Consider the following 22,054-nt stretch of genomic DNA (forward strand, 5'->3'; position numbering starts at 1 on the left):
TGATGCTCTTTCAGAATGAGAAAGAAGTACATTCTAATAATACAAGTTCCATTTTCCCTAACCATTGATGCCAGATGATTCACAGCACCAAACTGTAGAAGTGAATAGTTTTGTGCTGCTTTGGTTAAATCAAGGCTCATACATTACTAATTAAGGGAAGTAACCGTGTTAACATTACAGTTTTGAGTCTAAATAGGTTTCCACTTTAACCCTTTTGTTATATTTCTCTTGAGATGCTCTGTGTTTCTTTCAATTAATTTTAAATAACGAAGAATTTAGTAAAATAATTTAGTTATCATTAAGCAAGTGTTCAGAACTTAAATTTTGATTAAGGTTTGGTGGTAGATTATAATTCAGAACTTTTGAAAGCAAGACATTTGTACTACAGAGCCAGTTTCAGCCAGGTTGGTATCAAAAGAGTTAATAACTGACCAATATTTCAAATGCCTTCATCCAAATTTTGGATGAAAAAAAATCCAACTACATTAATTACTAATAAATAAAATAAAAATCAAAAACTAATGTTTGTCTATTTAATGGGAGACAGTTGCCAACCTAATGACTTAGAACCAAATCAAATATTATGCTGTTTGTTATTCTGACAATCTAATTACATATTAAAATGCATGTTAAACGAGGGAAATGTTCAAATATTGCTAAATCAAAATTTGTTTTTAAAATATTTGGCACATTTTTTTTTTATGTAGATGACATAAATGGTGATCGACCATTAGACCAAACTACCCTATAGTCTGTTTAAATCAGAGTTAATCTTTCTTCTAGCCTTAGTTGATGCAATAACAAGCAAATGGAATAAGGCAGCAAGCTGGCGGAATCGTTAGCACGCCAGGCTAAATGCTGAGCAGTATCTCGTCTGTCTTGACGTTCTGAGTTCAAATTCCGCCGAGGTCGACTTTGCCTTTCATTCTTTTGGGGTCGATAAGTACCAGTTGTGTACTAGAGCAGATATAATCGACTGCCCCCTACTCCCCAAAAATTTCGGGCCTTGCGTCTAGAGTGGAAAAGAGTATCAAGCAAAAGGAGTTTATGTAACACACTATCATTGGTATGCAGTGCCCCAGAGTCAAATGACTAAAACCAGTGTGCTATGTACACAATATTTGAACAGATGGAATGGTCAGATGTCAAATTATCTTACAGGTAGCAATCCATTGCTACTAGACTTTGGCATAGAAGATGAAAGCTCTATTTTCTTATTGAAAATTGGAACCAACAGAGTTATGTACCTTGTTCAAAGGCACAAAATTATACTGAAATTGTCATGCTTCACATGTGCAATCAACCAATGTATCTTAATCGGAACTATTTAACACGTTTTATTTTCCAACAGGATTACTTAAGTTTCCTTAATCCTCTTCTGTGGTACAATATTCATAATCAATAGCTGTTGAAATGTCTAACTCGTGTTTGTAAGTTTAATAACACAGTCAATAATAAAATAACTCGTTAACAATTATCCAAATGAAGACTATAAAATTAAAATAATTATGCAATACCATTTTATATATTCATGTTATCGAGCAAGATTGGCTATTTTACAGACCCCATGACAACAAAGGTCAAGTAGATTACTTTAAGGTTGGTTCGTCACTTGAACCAAAAGCTAGGAAAGGTCACCAGGATGCCCTAAGTTTCAACCAATAAGCAGCAACCAGGATATATCTAATTCAACAAATTGTCAATGTAAAACATCAATACAACAGAAATAAAAGCTCTGCTCCAAATTGAGCTAACTTTTTTTTTTTCTTGTTTTTATCTTTAAAAAAAATATCTACATTTTTAGAGAAATACAACAGTTTCATTTAGAAAGAAAAACTTTGAAAACTCAACTGAAGCATGGCTCTCAAATTTTTATTAGAACTGAACAGATAAATGACCTAAGAGAGAGAGAGAGAAAGAGTTTCAAATTGAAGAACATGGCAAAAACTAGCAACAGGTGGAATAACATAGTTATGATAGAGTTTGTCTACCCTCCTGCCAACCTTGACAGCTAACTTGACACACTCTGGTACAGCACCTTACATAAGACCCTCTGATGGATTTAGTGAAAAAGGGCAAAACCCACCACCAATATGTTTGGTTTCTTTCTTTCTTTCTTTGATCCATTTTCTATTTATTTTTTTTGAAGTAGATAGAAGGAGAGGGGACTGTTGTAGCATACTGACTGGTTCTTTCCAGGTGATTCCTAGACAGAAGGAGATTGACACCCAACTAAAAAAACACACGTCAGAGAAAAGAACAGTGAAACACATGCACACACACGCACGACCATACCCACATGCACACATTGGTTATTGCAGACACAGTGCTGCCATTCATAACGTCATTGCTTCCAAACATTCTAATTTGTTCTTGGAGCCTATCAGTGGAGGTGGTGGTGGGAGAGGGAACATGAACTGAAATTGGTTGGAAACAAAAAAACAAGTGGGAGAAGGGGGATCAATGGATGATTAAACAGCAGCAGCAAACAGATCAAATGTCTGCCTCAAGAGCTACTCTTCCTACATCTCCTCCACAAGAAAGGGCTACAAAAGTGTCAGGCTAACAGACACATTTGGATGGCAGGATACAATAATCAGGTGAGAAGGAACAATTGAAACAAAGGCTAAATAAAAAAAAAAAATCGTAACACATTATTGGTAAGGATTTCTAATACAACAGTAGTAAGAAGAAGGGAGAGTTTTGTTGAGGGGGAAAACGTAAGATGGGTGAATAACAGAGCTACAATAACAATGAGAGAGAAACAGAGGTGTCAGTGAAATGGGAGGGAGATATCCAGAGTACATCTTGATGAAGTGATGCAGCATTGACAGGCAGATAGTTTACAACAGCTCTTGAGGATTTGGGGCCCAAAACTGCTGTAGCTGTGAAAGAATGATAATATATCCCCCCCTGGTTAGCTCTGCAGCAAGCAAGTGTGCCAGTTTTATTCTAAGTCAGGAAGACCTGAAACAAAACAAGAAAAGAAAAAAGTTAAAACCACTGATACAGTTAATATTTTTTTAAATTCTCTTATTTTTCCCACCAATTTATATTCAAGATGTAAATAACCAATTTCAAAATATATTTCAATAAAAGATGTAAATTGCATCATTATAGAAATTGGATCTTTTTTAAAACGGGGGCCACATTTTTCATTAATGTTTTACATAGTGTTTTTGGTACGGAAAGACTTTCAAACTTCGTATACTTATCTATTTTGTGTTATAGAACAGAAAAATATTTTTGTATTCGAATTTATTTCATGTAAAAAATTGTCTTATTTCGATAATTTCAACCAATCACTGACAAGTATTCAGTTGTTTACATTTACTCCTTGGCTGATTAAGCGATGTAAAGCGTATTTAATCTCCATACCTTTTTTTTTTTTTAGAAGACTAAGAGAAAAAGATGTTTTATATGACACATTCTCCCAGTGTTCCAAGTTTCAAAGTGTTTCGTTAATGAAAAATGTGGCCCCCGTTTTAAAAAAGATCCTAGAAATTTACCAAAATGAAATCATGACCCTAAATAGTAAAATTTCATGTTTAAAAAAAGTTAAAGTAAAGAAAAAAAATATCTTTTAAGTTTTACATCAAGTTGCTCTAATTACGGAAAATGTTAAGAATTCGAAGAATTTTTTTTTTTACTCCGTTAATGATGTGCTATCACACACACACACACACACACTCATAACTTAAGAGTGATGAACTGAGCGAAAATGGGCTCAGTGTTATCTTAAAGTAAAATCGGTTCTAAAGTGGCAGCAACATCAATTGGAAGAACTACTACTTACAATCATCATCACTATTTTCCTCACTCTGGAAAAAACAAAAAGAAAAAAATCAGAAAAGAGAAAAAGAAAAATCAAAAAAAAAAATTAGATTAATGCAAAATGGAAAAAAAGGAGGAAGGTGAAAATATTTGGATATGAAAGTTAACTTACTTCTTCACCATCCTCAACACCTCCCATTTTATTCATCATCTGTAAAAAAAGAAAAAACACCAAAATAAGTTTTGCAACTAGAGATTACTTCAAGATTTTGGCTGTAAAATAAAGCTAAACCAACAAATTCCATGAAGGAATTTCTTCCTCATACAAAGGCTAACAGGTCCATTAAGTTAAATTCAATAACAAAGGTACATTAGCACCTAATAGTCTGTTGTAGTCACATTTTAAACAAGATTACTAAACTTGCCGTGGTACACTCAGCCAGTTATACAAACACAGCAAAGTGATAGTAAATATAATGTAATGACAGCAATATTACACGTGTAGTTAGAGCAACAAAACATGCAGTTGCAGTAATTGGCTACAAGGGTCCGTCCTAGTAAAATAGGGACCAAAAGGGTCAGCAGGTTGTCCTATACAGTCACGGCAACACTTAGTGTACAGTCACTTACATCTTTAAGGTTGAAATCATCAGGTTCATCTGTGTCAGAATCATCTTCATCCTTCCATCTGGTAAAATCTGTTTTCAAGTAATGAATCTGCAAAATAGAACACAGATGGACATTATTAGTGTGTCACTTAAAATATAACATTAGACACTGTGTCATCTGTTAGAGGGCCCTTTAGCATTTAAACCAGCCATATTCAACCCAAATATTCTACATGCTCTATGTTCAAAGTGGCTGGGTCTGGCCTCTCACACCTTCTCTACAATACCATTCTAAAAATAAACTATCATCAAAACCTAAAAGCTGAGATAATAAATGAGTAATTCAAAATGATATTTATAAATAAGCATTACACCAATGTAATCTGAATGCTAAAGGGTTAATGTGTCACATGACTAACAATTAGACATCATTAATTGAGGTTTCCATCAAACAATGCAGTTTTGCAAATTTAGCACTTTCTTTAATAATAGGGAGATGAGGAATATTGGCAACATAGAGAGGGGCACGTGTATCTAATGAGTACATCCAATTGGTCACATCCTGCATTGACCTTTTAGTGTTCAGACTGGCCAAAACCGGCTGAAAATAATTCCCCTTTATTTGTTTGAACCAGTCAAATCCAGCCATATCTGATTCCTCTACAAAATCACTAAAAAAAATAAACAAATCACGTTACTGAATTCTGGTAGTTTTGAGATAACATGAGAAAGCTTTTACCGCCTTTATTCAAGTAAAAACATTGTGAAATTGAGACATTTTGGTTTTTATTTTAATATTTGAAGAGAAGTGTACACCTTAGTTTTTAACAATATGGCATCAGCAAGTAGCGATTCTGACTTTGAAGGTTTTACTCTTGATGATGTACAAAATATACAAAAAACAGTGATTTGTCTTCGGACGAATCTGATATTGGTATTTATGAATCTTCGTTAGACAAGGAAGATTTTGATAATGAAAGTGATGAAAATGATATTGAAAACATTACGGCAACATGGTTGAAGATTACTAGACTAGTACACAATTCCAGATTGCACAGAAAAGACTAGTCCACAATTCAAGTCTATCTCCTGATACTCAACCATTGAACTATTTTTATTGAAAAGTTCTTTTGAAACTGTCGCAGAGGAAACAAATAACTGAAACAAACGACCAACAATATTGTTGTCATAAAACATACCCTTTCTTCTTGCTTTAGCAATCTAGGCCACCAATCTTCATCCTTCTTCTTTATTACAAAATGTAACTCTCTTCCCCCAATATTTTTTTTGTAGCCCTAAAAATAAGAAATACAAAATCAACATTTAAAAAAGTATTCATTATTATTTTTTTTAAGTATGACAAAACAATCCCAGTTTTCCTTCAAGATGATACAGACAATAACTAGTGAAACAAACTGTTCTATGTTGGAGGTAAACTAAATTGTATATCACTTTTTGAGTTTTTCTTTTCCAGTTCAAATTTGCAGTGGGACTTAGAAACTGTGGGAACAGACATATACATGTGCCACAGTGATTGCAATTAGAAAGGAGCCATCATTGGATAATCCAATGACAGAAAGAAATTAGCAAAACAACTACATAAAGGAAAAGGTAATTTAAATTATCTATCCCCGCTGAGCTCAACCACAGTGACCAGGCAATGAGTGGTGGCAATATCTGGTTTGGTATATAAGTACCATGACTGCTTTTTCACTATTTACCAAATTGTGAGGTGACCATCTGCAGTTGTGAGCATAAGTAGTAACACTAACTGTTGAGAGAAAAGCAAAACATTGTCAGACAAACACATGGTTTTAAGTTCAGTCCTAGTGTGTGCAACACTTTGGATCTCTACTATATACCTGGGTTGATCAATGCCTTGTGAGTCAATTTGGTAAACAGAAACTGCAGAAAGCCTTTGTGTGCGTACCCGTGTGTGTGTGTGTGTGTGTGTGTGTGTGTGGATATTATTCCACAACTAAGCTTGAACAAAACAGTGAATAATGTTTACATTCCTTGTTGACAGAACTTGTTTCTCTGCACTTTCAAAGACCTGAGTATTCAATCATGAAATCTTGCCTCAAATATATTGCCATCCAAACCAATGTTGGCATGGAAAAGAGAGATGTTTAGCAGACGTAGTAGGAGATGAGAGGCTCATATCCTTGCTGTTATCGTCTTCAGAACAGCTTTGGTGCACGCAGACTAAGATAAATGGCCTGCATCCTTCTGCTTCTGGATTGTTATTGATGGAGGCATGAGTTTAGAGTGTCAGGCTCACAATCATGAGGAGCGAGTTCGATTCCCAGACCAGGCTGTTTTGTGTTCTTGACCAAGGAACTTTATTTCACATTGCTCCAGTTGATTCATCCATAGAAACGAGCTGCAACATCACTGGTGCTGCCAAGCTGTATCAGCGTTTTCCTTTCCCTTGGATAACATCAGTGGCTTGGAGTAGGAAGGCTGGTATGCATGGGCAACCGCTAATCTTCCATAAACAATCTTGCCTGGACTTATGCTTTGGTGCAATCCCATGGTCATCATGATGATTCTTGACCAAAAGGGGGTCTTTACCTTTTACATAGACTGATTTTGCTTAATCTATTTCTTTGTTATTCTCTTCATAGACTTCTTGATTATATAAATATTTACAGGTGAAAAGTAGATATTTAGATTATAAGCTGAATAAACAAAATGCTACTGCCTTAAACTCTATGAAGCAATATAGCAACAAATTGTTAATATAACTAAACTGATTATTTTAACAACCCACATATCAAAATTTGATGAAGCATCCAGTCTAGATATGTGAAGAAAGACAGGACAGTTAAAATTTTTCTTAAATAATTCAAGTGTCTAGACTGGCCCAAATATTCTAGATGTTTTACATTCAAACTGGCCATATCTAGCCTCTCAAACCTAACCTACATTGACATTTTAAAAATAAACAATCGCATCATTGAAAATCTCAAAGCTACATGATAATGCATGATTAATTGAAAACAATTTGAGTGAAAAAGCATTACATTTAAAAGAGCAATCTGAACACTGAAGGGTTAAGAACAATCTAGAAACAGTTTGAATATATTTTGAAACAAAAACCTGAAGAATTGAGAGCTACTGGAAATTGTTTAAAACAAACAAAAAAAAAAGAGTAAAAAATTCTAAGTAAAAGTTTCAAATTTGCTTTTGTTCAATAAGGTAACTGAGAAAAAGCCAGTTTGTTGGTCATAATCAATATAAGACAGAAGAAATCAATATATACATTAAATATATAGACATTATATATAGAGAGAAAGAGAATATATATATATATAGAGAGAGAGAGAGATTACATAGAGAGAGAGATTACATAGAGAGAGAGATTACATAGAGAGAGAGAGAGAGAGAGAGAGAGAGAGAGAGAGATTATATATATATAGAGAGAGAGAGGGGGGAGAGAGAGAGAGAGAGAAAGAGAAAATCGAAGAGCAACTAGTGTTTATTTGATTGAAATGAACCTTGAACATATCTAAAAGGGGGGAACACATGCAAACTGCATCAAGTCAGGATATAATGAGCAATCAATATGAATAGAGACAGGAGCAAGTACAGACATGTTCATGAAATGGATCATTTCAAACAAGATGAAGTATCAGGATAGCAAAAGTAAAAAGGCTCTCACCTGTGGATTAACGTCTTTATAGAATGTGAGATTAACAGCAAAAGTCTTTTTTTGTGGTCCCCCTTTTCCCCTGAAATAAAAGTTGAATTATGTTAAAAACAATTTTAAATGATTCAATAAAAACATAAGCTAGCTGCAGACAGATATTTCTGAAGATGTGTATATAACTAGAACTGAAATCTAGACAAAAATAATTGAAAAAACAAGCTAGTGTCTTAATATAAATAATTATACTTACTGGAAACTCAAGAAGGAGCCTTGGACATCAAAAGTAGGGTCAACACAATCTTCAACATGTATTGTGAGAAACAGTTTGTCTTTTCGTTGAGCCCATGACACAGGAGGGATACTGAAAAACAAACATTAATTGTAACACAAGTATATATGTATGTAAGTAGCAGAAACACTGCATTCTCAGCAGTTTTCTACTAGTAATGTTGATTTGAAAAAATTATGTGGACGACTGGCACCCATGCCAACCTCTCCTTCATTGGACACTACACTCTGTTTGCGAAGACCTGTTGGGGCAAGTGAAATCGAAATCGTAATTGAACCATATTCAATGACTGGCACCTGTGCCAGTGGAGCACTAACAGCACCGTCCGAGCATGATCATTGCCAGAGCAGTTGTCTGGCTTCCGTGCCAGTGACACGTAAATAGCACCATTTGAGTGTGATCATTACCAGCGTCGCTTTACTGGCACTTGTGCCGGTGACACGTTAGAAAACACTCAAGCGAGGTCGTTGCCAGTGCCGCTGGGCTGGCTCCTGTGCAGGTGGCACGTAAAATACACCATTTTGAGCATGGCCGTTGCCAGTACCGTCTGACTGGTGCTCGTGCGGGTGACACGTAAAAGCACCCACTACACTCTCGGAGTGGTTGGCGTTAGGAAGGGCATCCAGCTGTAGAAACTGCCAGATCAGATTGGAGCCTGGTGCAGCCATCTGGTTCACCAGTCCTCAGTCAAATCATCCGATGATGATGATGATATTTTGCACAAGACACCTACAGGAAAAATGCTGAGAACAACAGACACTTGTTACCAGTTTTCTATGATCTCAAAAAGGATTCCAACACCATACCTCGCACAACTACGTGAATGGTATGAAGGCATGTGGCTTAGTGGTTAGGGTATTTCACTCACAGTCGAAAGGTCAGGAGTTCGATTCCCAGCTGCATATTGTGTCCTTGAACAAGACACTTTATTTCACTCAGCTGGCAAAAGTGAGTTATACCATAATTTAAAAGAGCCAGCCTTGTTACATTCTGTGTCATGCTAAATCTCCCCCAAGAACTCCATTAACTGTACTCATGACTGATGCGCTCAGCCGCTTCATGAGCAAGCTGTTCTTTTGATCAGATCAAGTGGAACCCTCATCATAACCAGAGTGCCAGCATGTGAATTGTCCTAAAACAATTCGGTTGCCCCAATTGTTTTGTGGCACTCATCCAGAAACTTCAATTGAAGAACAGGACAGTTGATATATGAAAACAAAGTTGGAACTTCAAGTAGAGATGTGTAATAACCCTAACTTTGTTCTACCCTACAAAATACCACCTAATAATCCAGGTGCAGGGAACAAGTACCACTTTGATGATGATGATGATCATCATCATCATCGTTGTTGTTTAATGTCGGCTTTCCATGCTGGCATGGGTTGGATGGTTTGACTGAGGGCTGGCAAGCCAGAAGGCTGCACTTGGCTTCCAATCTGATCTGGTAAAGTTTCTACAGCTGGATGCCCTTCTTTAACGCCAACCCATTCCGAGAGTGTAGTGGGTGCGTTTTACATGCCACCAGCACAGGAGCCAGTCAGGCTGCACTGGCAATGATCACGCTCAAATGGTGCTTTTTATGTGCCACCGGCATGGGAGCCAGTCAGGTGGCACTGACAACGATCATGCTCAAACAGTGCTTTTAACGTGTCACTGGCACAGGTGCCAATCAGGCAGTACTGTCATTGGCCACAACAACGATTTCACTTGCCTCAACAGGTCTTTTCAAGCACAGTTTATTGCCCAATAATTGAAGGGTACTCTTAAATGGGCCAGTTACGTTGCACTGGCATAGGCCACGGTTATGGTCTCACTTGGCTTGCCAGGTATTCTTAAGCGAGCATATCTCCAAAGGTCTCGGTCACATTACCTGGGTGCGACCCAATGTTCAAAGGTTGTGCTTCACCACCTCATCCCAGGTCTTCCTGGGTTTACCTCTTCCACAGGTTCCCTCTACTGCTAGAGTGTGGCACTTTTTCACACAGCTGTCCTCATCCATTCACAATACATGACCATACCAGTACAGTCATCTCTTTTGCACGACATCTGATGCTTCTTAAATCCAACTTTTCTCTCAGGGCGCTTACACTCTATCATGTATGCAAAATGACATTACACATCCAGCGGAGCATACTGGCTTCATTCCTTGCAAGGTTACACATGACCTCAGCAGTCACAGCCCATGTTTCACAGCCATCTAGCATGGCTGTTCGCACACATGCATCATACAGTCTACCTTTTACTCTGAACTTTACTCAGGTTATTCTTATTCTAGCAGCTACACTTTCAGAGCATCTACCCATGATACTGACTTGGTCACCTAGGTAACGGAAGCTATCAACTACTTGTAGTTTTTTCCCCTGGAATGTGACGGAAGCTGTTTTCTGCATATTTTCAGTGTTTATTGCTCCTGAGCATCTGCCACACAAAAACTATCTTCCCAGTTAACCTTCCTTTGATATTACTGCACTTCTTATGTGTCCATAGTTTACACTGAGTACATCTAAAGGAGTTTCTACCTATGCTTTTTCTACAGATTGAGCAGGGCCATCTACCTGAAGGGATTTGTGGTTTGTCTGCCTTCCTACTTATTAAGACTTTGGTTTTTGCTAGGTTGACTCTAAGGCCCTTCGATTCTAATCCTTGCTTCCGTACCTGAAACTTCTCTAGTTCTGATAGTAACTCAGCTATTAGAGCAAGGTCATCAACATAGAGAAGCTCCCAGGAACATCCTGTCTTGAATTCCTGTTATTGCCTGAAGGACTGATGAATAAGAGGGGGCTGAGGAGTGATCCTTGGTGGACCCCTACCCAGAATTCTTCACTGTACTTGTTGACAACCCTCACTTTACTGACAGTATCCCTGTACATGGCTTGTACAGCTCTCACTAACCATTCATCTATCCCTAGTTTCCTCACTGACCACCAGATAAGGGATTGAGGAACCCTGTCAAAGGCTTTCTCCATGTCAATGAAAGCTAGGTACAGAGGTTTATCTTTGGCTAGGTATTTCTCCTGAAGTTGTCTTACTAGAAATATAACATCAGCGGTGCTTTTCCCTGGCACAAACCCAAACTGCATTACAATCTGTACAGACTGATTACAAAGACTGACCAATAGAACTCCTGTCACTGAACTGTCATACATTGGAAACAATGCCTTACCAGCTCATTTACCTGAAGAAATGCATATGATAGCTTTGCTCAGAGAATCAACATTCAGAAAATCTGCACAACTTGCTCAAAACTCAAATCTTCCAAATTTCAGCATTACCACCACTTAACATTCGCTCTCCATGCTGGTATGGGTTGGATAGTTTGACATGGAGCTGGATAGCAAAGAGCTGTCCAAACTCCAGCTGTCTGTTGTGGCATAGTGTCTACAGCTGGATGCCCTTCCTAACACCAACCACTTAGAGTGTACTGGGTGCTTTTCATGTGCTACCAGGATGGATGCTTTTTAAGTGGCACTGGCACCTGAAAGGACAAGGCTGCATGTGTAGAAGACAGCAATTTTACTTAGCTTGACATGTCTCCTCAAGTATAGCACACCACCACATCTCTCAGACCCTTGTCTTTTCCTCAGTGAGGCTCAGCATCCGAAGATCCATTTTCACTACTTTGTTGCACATCATCCTGGGTCTACAACTTCCACAGGTACCCTCCACAATTAGCATCACTCTCAAACAGGAATAAGTAAACTTGTTACCATAACTGAAGCATCCTATCTAAATAATCTGAGCTATTCATGTTGCTTCTGGAAAACTTCCAGCATGCCTTCAAATATTTTGAGAGATGGTCTTAATACCAACAGGACATTTGAAAACTGGAACTATTTCATCAACAGGAACTGCAGCCATGAACATTAAATGGAATGACTATGTCAACAGTCTTGCAGTCCTTGAACAGGCCAAAGCCTACAACATTGAGGCCACATCATCAAACATCACTTTAGATTGGCAGTTCAAGTCCACAAAATCCTCTGCAGTGAACTCAGAACCAGCAAGATATCATGGCTGTTCCCTTGCAATGCTACAAAGACTAACTCATATAGACAATGAAGAGCACCAACTTTAAATCCTGGGAGCCAACGCAGAGCAGATAGAATGCTGCATCACTTCAAGATTGGTGTAAAACATTTTAAAGAACATTGAAGGCATGAAGAAGGTAAACAGCTATGACAAGAGACCGGCCAACTACAACCAAGACCACCACCAAACATCAAATGTTACCTCTAAACACATTGTTTCTCACAAAAACCAGCCTTGCCAATTAGGGGCACCAACATAAATGAGGAACTATAAAAAAGAGAGAAATGCTCAGAAAAAGGAGCTGATGCACCTTATATAATCATTTAAGTGTCCATGTTGGTACAGGTTCAATGGTTTGACCACATCCAATGTGTTCAAGAACTGCATGAAGCTCCAATGTCAGTGTTTGGAATGGCTTTTACAGCTGAATGCCCTTCCTAATGCCAACAACTTTACAGCATAGACTGGGTGCTTTTATCATGCTGCCTGCACTGTTGAGATTGCCATGCAGTTCTAAGGAGTACAAACTGGGGGGGGGGGGGGGGTCGTGTTAGGGGACAAGAAGATTACTATGGGGAGTAAGCTAAGGGACCAGATCAAGCTCCAATGTCTGCTTTGAAATAGTTTCTACACCTGGATGCCCTTCCTAACACCTACTTTATAGTGTACTGAATGCTTTTCTTTCTCATAGTATTGGTACCAAGACAAAACACCTCAATTGAGTGGAGGTGTAGTATTGGAGCTAGATTATGCTAGATGTTGAGAGGTTAAAGTACGATAGGACAGGAACAGATGCTTTGCTGCAGAGAAACATGGCTTTTCCAGTTGGAAACAAAGATAAGAGATAGTGATGAAAATGTATTAAGGCATACTCAAGATACACAAGGAAGAGATTTTAAGACAATACAGACAGAGGATTAGAGAAGGTGGGTGGGTAGGTAAATTTATGGAGTGTGGAAGGAGAGTGAGAGTGACAAATGGTTAGAGATGCGGATAGAAGTGAATTCAATGAATAGCAAAGGCCAAGTGGAAATATGGTCAACGGTGAATTAATTTTGGGGAAAGTGAGGGAAATAGAATTGTGTCAAAGGGAAGATGTGACAGTATAAAAGGGAGAGTAGAGACCAACAGCAAAATAGATAGATGAGAAATAGGGAGCCGATATATCTATCAAGTGTATACCCATAGACATCCATCCACATATATATATCCATTTCTAGATGCATCCACGGTGTGTGTATTCATTAAAAGTAAAAATGGAAATTCTGACACTGGTGCTACTCCTAAGAGTGGTGTCATTTTTCTATAACAATACAATGTATAACAAGAAACTAGGTCAAAGGCTTGTCCTATTATCACATTACCTACATAGATATCTTTCAAAGCAGTGCAACAATACAAAGGCCACAACTATAAAGCAGTTGTCAATACTGACATGTCTAATCATATTGCTAAACACTGAACTCTGCACATATGGATAAGTTACCTGTAGCAAGACTGACTTTGCCTTCTTAATCCTGATTGCAAACCCACTTAAAACTACTACCCTTTGTTCAATACAAGCTTCCTCTTTCAAAATGAACTAAAACTTTCCAAAACACCAGTTTCAGAGACATTTTACGAAATTCTTCATTTTCAAAACTGAGACAAAAGCAGTGCATTTCAACAGAAATATGGTAACAAAAAGGTTGAAATTTTACTCAATTTTAAATATCATTTAGCATCCAAAAAAAGCAACTGATTAAATTTTTAGCATGTAAATTAAAATTTAATTAAGAATAGAACAAATATAAAAATCTTAAAAGTTACGAATAATGCAATGGACAGCATAAACTGTTGCACATTCTACTTCCATCCTAAATTGCTCAACACTTGGGGTCAAGGAAGGGGGTGTTGTTGTGATATAAAGTTGTATCATTATTTTACACCTATCAAAGCCCACTCAGAGTCAGGTTTCAACCTATTTCTTCCAGACAGAAACGTGAGAGAGAGAGAGATGAACCAACTCGACTACTGGAGACTTTCTTTATCCATACCAAAAGGATGAAAGACAAAGTTGACCTCAGTTGAATTTGAAAAAAAAGAATTAAAGCTGTAAAATCATCTAATGAAAGCAAAAAAGAAGAAAAAAAAAACGAATTCATTATAATCAATACACAATATTGCATTATCATCACTGTTGACATTTGCTCTTAGATAAAGAAAATGGATTCCCCATTGTCATAAATATTAAGGCTATTTTATTGTCTCGCATTATAAATGCAGCATTTTAGTATATCTAGCTACTTCAATAACTATATATTTAATATACATGATATACTTTAGTGGTTATTCAAGCATTTATTTATCATGCTTCATTGGTGACTTATCTGCACATTAGAAACATCATCTCTATGTCAATATAATTAAGTTATCTCTACTAGCCTAGTAATATCAACCTATTCATAAAATGGTCATTTCTTTCTACAATTTTACATTTTATTTTTATGGCAAAGTATTTTGTTATTGGCAGTTGGCTTTACATATCGACATCCTGCTAATTACTCGGCAATAAAGTAAGAATGAAACCTGTTAGCATGTCAAGAAAGTGAGGCAAGAATTACAGTTAAGCATCTTGCCCAGTAGCTCAACACAATAGCTGTAAAAAAGTTTGAACTCGAAATTAGAACATCGAAAACTGAGTCCCTAAACTATTGCATCACATGTAACAAACATGATCAAGCCACAAGCAATCTGACAACACAAGGAGCATTAGTGCTTCCTTGAATTTGGTCCAACAAATTTGAAAAATATCTCCCATGTTGGCACAGGAAAAAATTATGTTCAAGAAAGATAAGCTATAAATTTTAAGGGTATAGTCAACTATATTACTCCCCACCTCAGTCTTAAAGGGAACTTGATAAATTCCAGATTTAAACACAAAGGGACATAAATATATGCATTTTCATCTGGCATTATCACCAATAAATTTTCAGATGCATACAATCAAGAGCTGCATATTGACCAATAATTTGAACAGTACCAATTTTAGTAACAATAAAGGCATTATTTCTAAATTAACTGTTCTCCATTTAATCCTCACACCTTACCTATTTTACATCAATTTATCCATCTATAATATGGGTGAAATAGAAGAAATAGTATTTTGTTCAGGCAAACCAGGAGTTAGATGCCTTGCTAATGGACACAAGTGGTTGGAGATGAAATTATGGCCATGTGGTCAGTTGTTTAAAGACAGCCCCACTGCTTTTCATTTCTCTAAAGTACAAATAATTTTGAAGATATTTACCAACAAGAATTGCTTCAGAAAAGCCAAATAATATTTGTAGAATCATCCCCCCCCCCCCAATGTTCACATGGTTGGGAGAAATCTGCAAAACAAGAACAATGAAATTCTTGAAGGGAAAGATATGAGTGTAGGGCATGGCCATGGGGTTCATGAGTTCCAATGCTACTTCGGCATGGCTTCTACAGCTGGATATCCTTCTCAACACCAACCACCTTTCAATGTATTGGGTACTTTTTCCATGGGATCAGCACAAATGAGGTCACAATGTAACTCACAAGACTAAAGAGTCCCCTTGTTTGAGAGGGAGACAGCTTTATATCAAATGTTAAAGTATGATAGAAAGACAATAGGTCTGTTGCTGTAGGAGATACATGGCTACCCTCCCAGCATTATATAAAGGTGGATGGGAATAGCTGGGAAGAGAGATGAAGATGGTGGTGACAGATGTTCGGGCATACCCTTAAAGTAGATGAAATGTAGAAGAGAGAATGAGGTAGGATCAAAAAGGCTGAGTGGGTAAAGTTTGCAACAGTATGGAAGGGGAGTGACAGATGGTTAGCAATGGGGTAGAGATGAACATAGCATTGGTAAAGTAGATGCATGGTCGATGGTAAACGAGTTAAAGGGGAAGGTGAAGAAATATACATTCAGTAGGGAAGTGATGAGAAGCAGGAAAACTGCAGATATGACAGGTACGGGATAAAGATTATCAGAGTATAGCAGGAAGAGAGCAAATGAGATGTACAGTGACAAGGATGGAGGGGGTCGAAGTGAATACAATGAATAACAAATGGTGGAGGATGTCAATGGCAGATACAAGTGTTAAGAATAAAATATGGGTGTCAATAGGATGCAGTTAAGGAGAGATGAGAGACGGAAAGGTAACTGGTGGCACGGAAAAGGGAGATCAATGAGAAATAAGAGAGACAAATATGAAAGGAAAGTGATTCTAAACAGAGAGATAGTGGTAGCATAGAAAAGGGATGAAATATATAGTTCTGTTCTCATTTAATTAGATGAGTGATGGAGGGATGGGCTTGACTGGTACAATTCAGGTATGGGACCAGTTGTATGTATACATGTAAACATAATGCTTTTAGGACCAGTTTTGCTGTGCTTAAGACCTGTCCAACACTACAAATCCCCAAATCATCTGTTCTTTGTTGCCTCCTGTATGAGGCTCAACGTCTTGAGAACAGCCTTCATTACTTCTGTTCCATGTTGTCTAGTTTCTTCTTTCAAAGGCTCTTTTCACATAAAACAATCAACACTCATCCATATATATATATATATATATATATATATATATGCCTGTACCAATGCAATTTTCTTTCTTGTACACTATATCCGATTTCTCATTCGCCCTACAACATTCATATACACTGGTACTACACATCCAGTGGAGCATGCTAGATTCATTTCTTTCTCATTTCCACAAGTCCTTTGCATTCAGGGCTCATGTCTCACATCAATGCATCACTACAGTGTATACACAGGCCTCATACACACTGCCTTCCAGTCTGAGACCTCGTTACCAATTGAGGTAATAACTAAACTTTTCCAGCCCGTTCTTATTTTAGCAACTATACTTTCAGAAAATACTTCTCCATAATTCAATCACTTAGATAAAAGAAACTATCTACCATTTTCAGGGAATCTCCAAGGAATTCCAAATCTATTTCCCATGTGATCCTACACTAGGCCCATTATAAGCAACTTCTACCTAAACCTTTTCTACTTCTTGAGTAAGGTCATTCTCCTGTAGGAAGCAGTCCTGTTTATTTTCCTGATTACTAGAATTTTGGTCTTTGCTAATTTTAAAGCCCTTTAACTACGTTTTTCTCCCATACAAAGGGATTCTTTTTGGTTACCTCACCCCCATTAAAATATTGAGTTATCTCCCTACGTTTTTCAGGAAATATCAATAAGCATGAAAACTGAAAAATTAATAAACATGAAAAATGAAAAAATAAAACCGCCTTATTGAATCTAATAACATTTATATAACAAATTATACCATGTCTATTGAAGAGGCCAAACGTCAACATGTTGGAAATACTGAATCAAAAGGATCTAACTCTTTTAATCCAATCTCGGCGCCACATTAACTCGATTTTTTAGTGGGGAGGTAACCCAATTCTTAAATGCGAGTGAGATAACCAAAAAGTACCTTCTTTTCTACTAGATTCAGTGATAAGAAGGTGGTCATCAGTATATAGGAGTTCCCACGGGGAAACTCCTTGTATACCTTCCCCACCGTTCCAACAATTCAAATATTAAACAATGAAGTATTCCAAAATATCTCAATGCCACAGTATGAAAAAGAGAGAGACACTAACGTTCCTTCTCAAAATAAAATTTTAATATCAATCACTGAAGAACAGTAAACTGGCAAAATCATTAGTATCAGACAAAATGCTTTGTAGCATTGCTTCTAGCTCTTATATTGAGTTCAAACCCTATCAAAGTCAATTTATCATCCCTCTGAGATTTGTCAAGCAAGGTACCAGTCAAGTACTGGAGTCAATGATATAAACTAACCACCTATTCCCTTCAAAAATGCTGCCTTGTGTCTAGATTAGAAATATTGAGGACCCATTCGTCCTACCACCATACAACAGTGAAGGTCAATTTATGAAGCTTTGTACAGATACTGAGATATTTTAGACAATTTATTGTAATTAGCCCAAATCTTATACATTAAAACAGACCAAGTGAGAGAAGCATTGCCTGATTTGTAGTCAATGTAATTCAGAGAAAGTTCATGGGAGTTGTTAAGGCAAGTTATAAGACACCAGCTTTTTCAGAATCCTGTCGCCAAACAAGATTAAACTGTTCTTTTTCCCTTTTTGTGGTATTTTTAAACAACTTAGTTATGAAAGGATTAAAAATATGAATGCAGATAAATGGTTTCCCTGCTCTACTTGTCCCTCGATCTGCTAGAAAAAGTAGTAAAAATCAATTTTAATGACATTGGATAATTGTTGTTGTTGTTGGCACTCCGATCAACAGAACAGCCTGCTCGTGAAATTAACATGCAAGTGGCTGAGCACTCCACAGACACGTGTACCCTTAACGTAGTTCTTGGGGATATTCAGCGTAACACAGATATGACAAGGCTGACCCTTTGAATTACAGGCACAACAGAAACAGGAAGTAAGAGTAAGAGAAAGTTGTGGTGAAAGAGTACAACAGTGTTCGCCACCATCCCCTGCTGGAGCCTCGTAGGGCTTTAGGTGTTTTCGCTCAATAAACACTCACAACGCCCGGTTTGGGAATCGAAACCGCGAGTCCGCTGCCCTAACCACTGGGCCATTGCACCTCCACGACATTGGATAATAGTAGGGTAACAAAAGCTGTTTTGCAGAGACAGCTGAGCAGAGAAAGACAATTTCACTCTAATTTCTACATTTGTTTAATGTTCATTTTCACCTTTTCATCACCACCCTAATTTAAAATATATAGCACAGTACTCACCCATACAAAATAATGAGTATTCAAAACATTATATAACTGCGATTTTCAAAAAAATTTTTTATCCAAACCTAAAAGTATTACGACACACCAACTACAAATAGGTGTTACAACCCCCTCCGACTTTGTTTCCTCATAACTGTCATAAAAAATGCATGTCTATTCCTGCACTTTTGTATCGATACATTTTCGAGGATATAGATTACTATTTATATTGATGCCTGCCCAATTTTAACACCAATTTGCGTAACAAAGTTACTTTTTTCACTTTCACTTTGTTAACAGATACATATTTGAAACGACATAGCGCAACTGGCACTCTCGAAAACGTATTTCTGCAAAAATGTCATTTCAAAACATAGTTTAAAATGGGTTATAAAGAAACAAATAGTGGAGAATGACCGGAAACCCGTTCGAAAAGAAATATTTTATGTTATCAAACATACACGTAATCTACACCACTGCGAACGTTACTTTGCAAAATTTCATGAACTGATACGCATTTAAAACTCAAGAAAAGAACACCAATCTGTAGTTAATGACGAGACATTTTCAATATTCCGAAAGTGAAACAGTTCTAATGCTTTCATTATCCTGTAACAGAAAGACACCACTACTACCATCATCATCATCACGATACAGCGTCTTTGACTATAAAATTAATGTTTCAAACAATGATCAGCAATTTCCTTGCTTTTCATCGTTCCCGAATCAATACAAGTAATACAAAGGAATGACATTCAGTCACCTAGGTATCCTCTCCGCTTAGGTACCGCGATTAAACAGCTAACTACCCAATTTCAAAATTCAAATCTTTCCACTTCCGGGTTCGACAATAAATACCATCAGGTCATCGATGGATTCTCCATCACATCTAAATATTTGTGTTCTGCTATCATTAGAAACATTACGAGCGATTGAGATCTGACGAACTTATTTTAGTCCCTGCGCTTCGCGATTGGTGGCGAGGGAGCACCGAAAACAAGGTTAATATCATTAGGTCTCGCGTATTAACAGTAAAAAGTAGTACCCGGAGTTAATTTTAAATGCTTTGAACGCTCGATTCCAAATATAAAGATTTTAGAAAACAAAATGTGGACCGAATACACAGAAGAACCGGTACCTAATTTACATATTCGTGTAATGCAATTTTAAGGTAATAATTATGAAAAAATAAAGTCGAGGGCATCAATTCATAGAGATTAAACTGCTAGGCGCATACATAGTTGTACGGTTAAGTTTGCACTCCGACCACATGGTTTCGGGTTCAGTTCCACAGCGTGGCACCTTGGGCAAAATGTCTTCTACAATAGCAGCCCAGGGTTGACCTAAGCTTTGGTGGATTTAGTAGACGGAAACAGAAACAAGCAATTTATATAAATATATATATAAAATGCGCATGTCCCCCTTGCCAATGGATGTCAATCATACAAGCAGTGTCATTCATTTGTGATATCCTGTAAAGACATGTCCGGCCATGTGGATATATCATCCTGCATGGAAACAAGTGACTAGAAAAACTGCCTCAAAAAACAACATCCATCCCAAGCAAGCATGGAAAAGTGAACGTTAAAATGAAAAATATAAGTGTATATGTGTGTAAATATATACGTATATATATAAATCCAAAAGATATATCTATACATACACAGGTATATCTATACATAGGTGAAAGATCTTCAGCGAAGTAAATCCAAACGGGATAGTATGGTAGAAACTTCGATTATATACGTGTGTGTGTATATATATATACATACATACATGCTCACACATTCGCGTGTGTAAAAATATGTATTACACACAACTTAGAAATTTTGGTAATTTTTTCTTTCAATTGGGTTCGGTTCTGGTTTAGTTCTTTGATCAGCTTCAATCCAATCCAAACATGATCAAAAAACCTCCGGCCACGACCATCTTATCTGTATGACTATCTTAGAGACATTATCCGAAATGTTATTCATAGTGTTAAGACAAAGTGAGATCTTAAGACATATGGCTGCTATTGCTAGCAGTCAACTCACCGCGTGGAGGCTCCCTTCGTTTTCCCCCCAAATTACGGAGGTAAAATAAAAATGAATAGCTTATATGTGGACTTAGGACCTCCAAAAGATATATCCATACACACAAATGTATTTCATACATTATATACATACACATAATATACAGTATGTGATTATCATGTATATATACTTTAAATTATACTTATTAATTTATATACATATTCAGGGACCCATGTTTATACATTCACACATGCATTATACGAATATATATTTCGTATATATACACATGTATTTAAAAATATATATATATATATATACATTACATACATAAACGTATTTCTTTAATATGCATATATTCCCTATATGTATATAAAAATATATATTACGAAATATTACAAACAATACATGCAAATATATATTGTGTATGTATAAATATATATATTATACAAAGACGTATATAATATGTATATATATTATATTTATGCATATATGTAATATATTTTATATTTATACAAGTATGGATGTATAGATATAGTGAACAATGAGCGGTAGTATATCTATACAATAGAGACATATAGATACTAGAATGTTCTATGGTGGCATTTGAAAAAAAAAAAAAGACGCAGCAGAGAAGCGTCTTGAATCAGCAGAGAAAAAAAACGGCTTTAATTTGAGGAAAACCCACAATTAGATTAATAATATGGTCACTATTTCAACAAAAAAGGAGACTTGCGAAACTATTCAGTGAAACTTCAGGGCGGACAAAAAGTGTGAATAAATAAAAAAAATAAAGTTTGCTTGGGAAGCCCGGTGGACCTCATACTTACACTGTGGTATTCGCCATTTTTCTCTTAACTAATGTGATACCATGTGCGGAATAGTCACTGCTGCACGTGCTTATACACTTCAACTTCCTGCTTCGGTAATTGATAATTTATA

The 22,054-nt window shown here is 36.8% G+C and overlaps 1 protein-coding gene across 1 annotated transcript; it reads right to left on the minus strand.

Moving 5' to 3' along the window:
• Nucleotides 1–1,851: 1,851 nt before the first annotated feature.
• Nucleotides 1,852–21,977, minus strand: LOC106869621 (uncharacterized). Its single transcript, XM_014915432.3, has 8 exons — nucleotides 21,943–21,977; nucleotides 8,285–8,395; nucleotides 8,047–8,116; nucleotides 5,582–5,677; nucleotides 4,405–4,491; nucleotides 3,947–3,985; nucleotides 3,797–3,821; nucleotides 1,852–2,967 (listed from the first exon to the last, which is right to left on the minus strand). The coding sequence occupies exons 1-8, from the start codon at nucleotides 21,957–21,959 to the stop codon at nucleotides 2,948–2,950; spliced, it is 465 nt and encodes a 154-aa protein (XP_014770918.1). The 5' UTR covers nucleotides 21,960–21,977; the 3' UTR covers nucleotides 1,852–2,947.
• Nucleotides 21,978–22,054: the final 77 nt, after the last annotated feature.

The sequence above is a fragment of the Octopus bimaculoides genome, chromosome 9 (genome assembly GCF_046866305.1).
Source record: "Octopus bimaculoides isolate indiv1 chromosome 9, ASM4686630v1, whole genome shotgun sequence".
NCBI classification, from domain to species: Eukaryota; Metazoa; Mollusca; class Cephalopoda; order Octopoda; family Octopodidae; genus Octopus; species Octopus bimaculoides.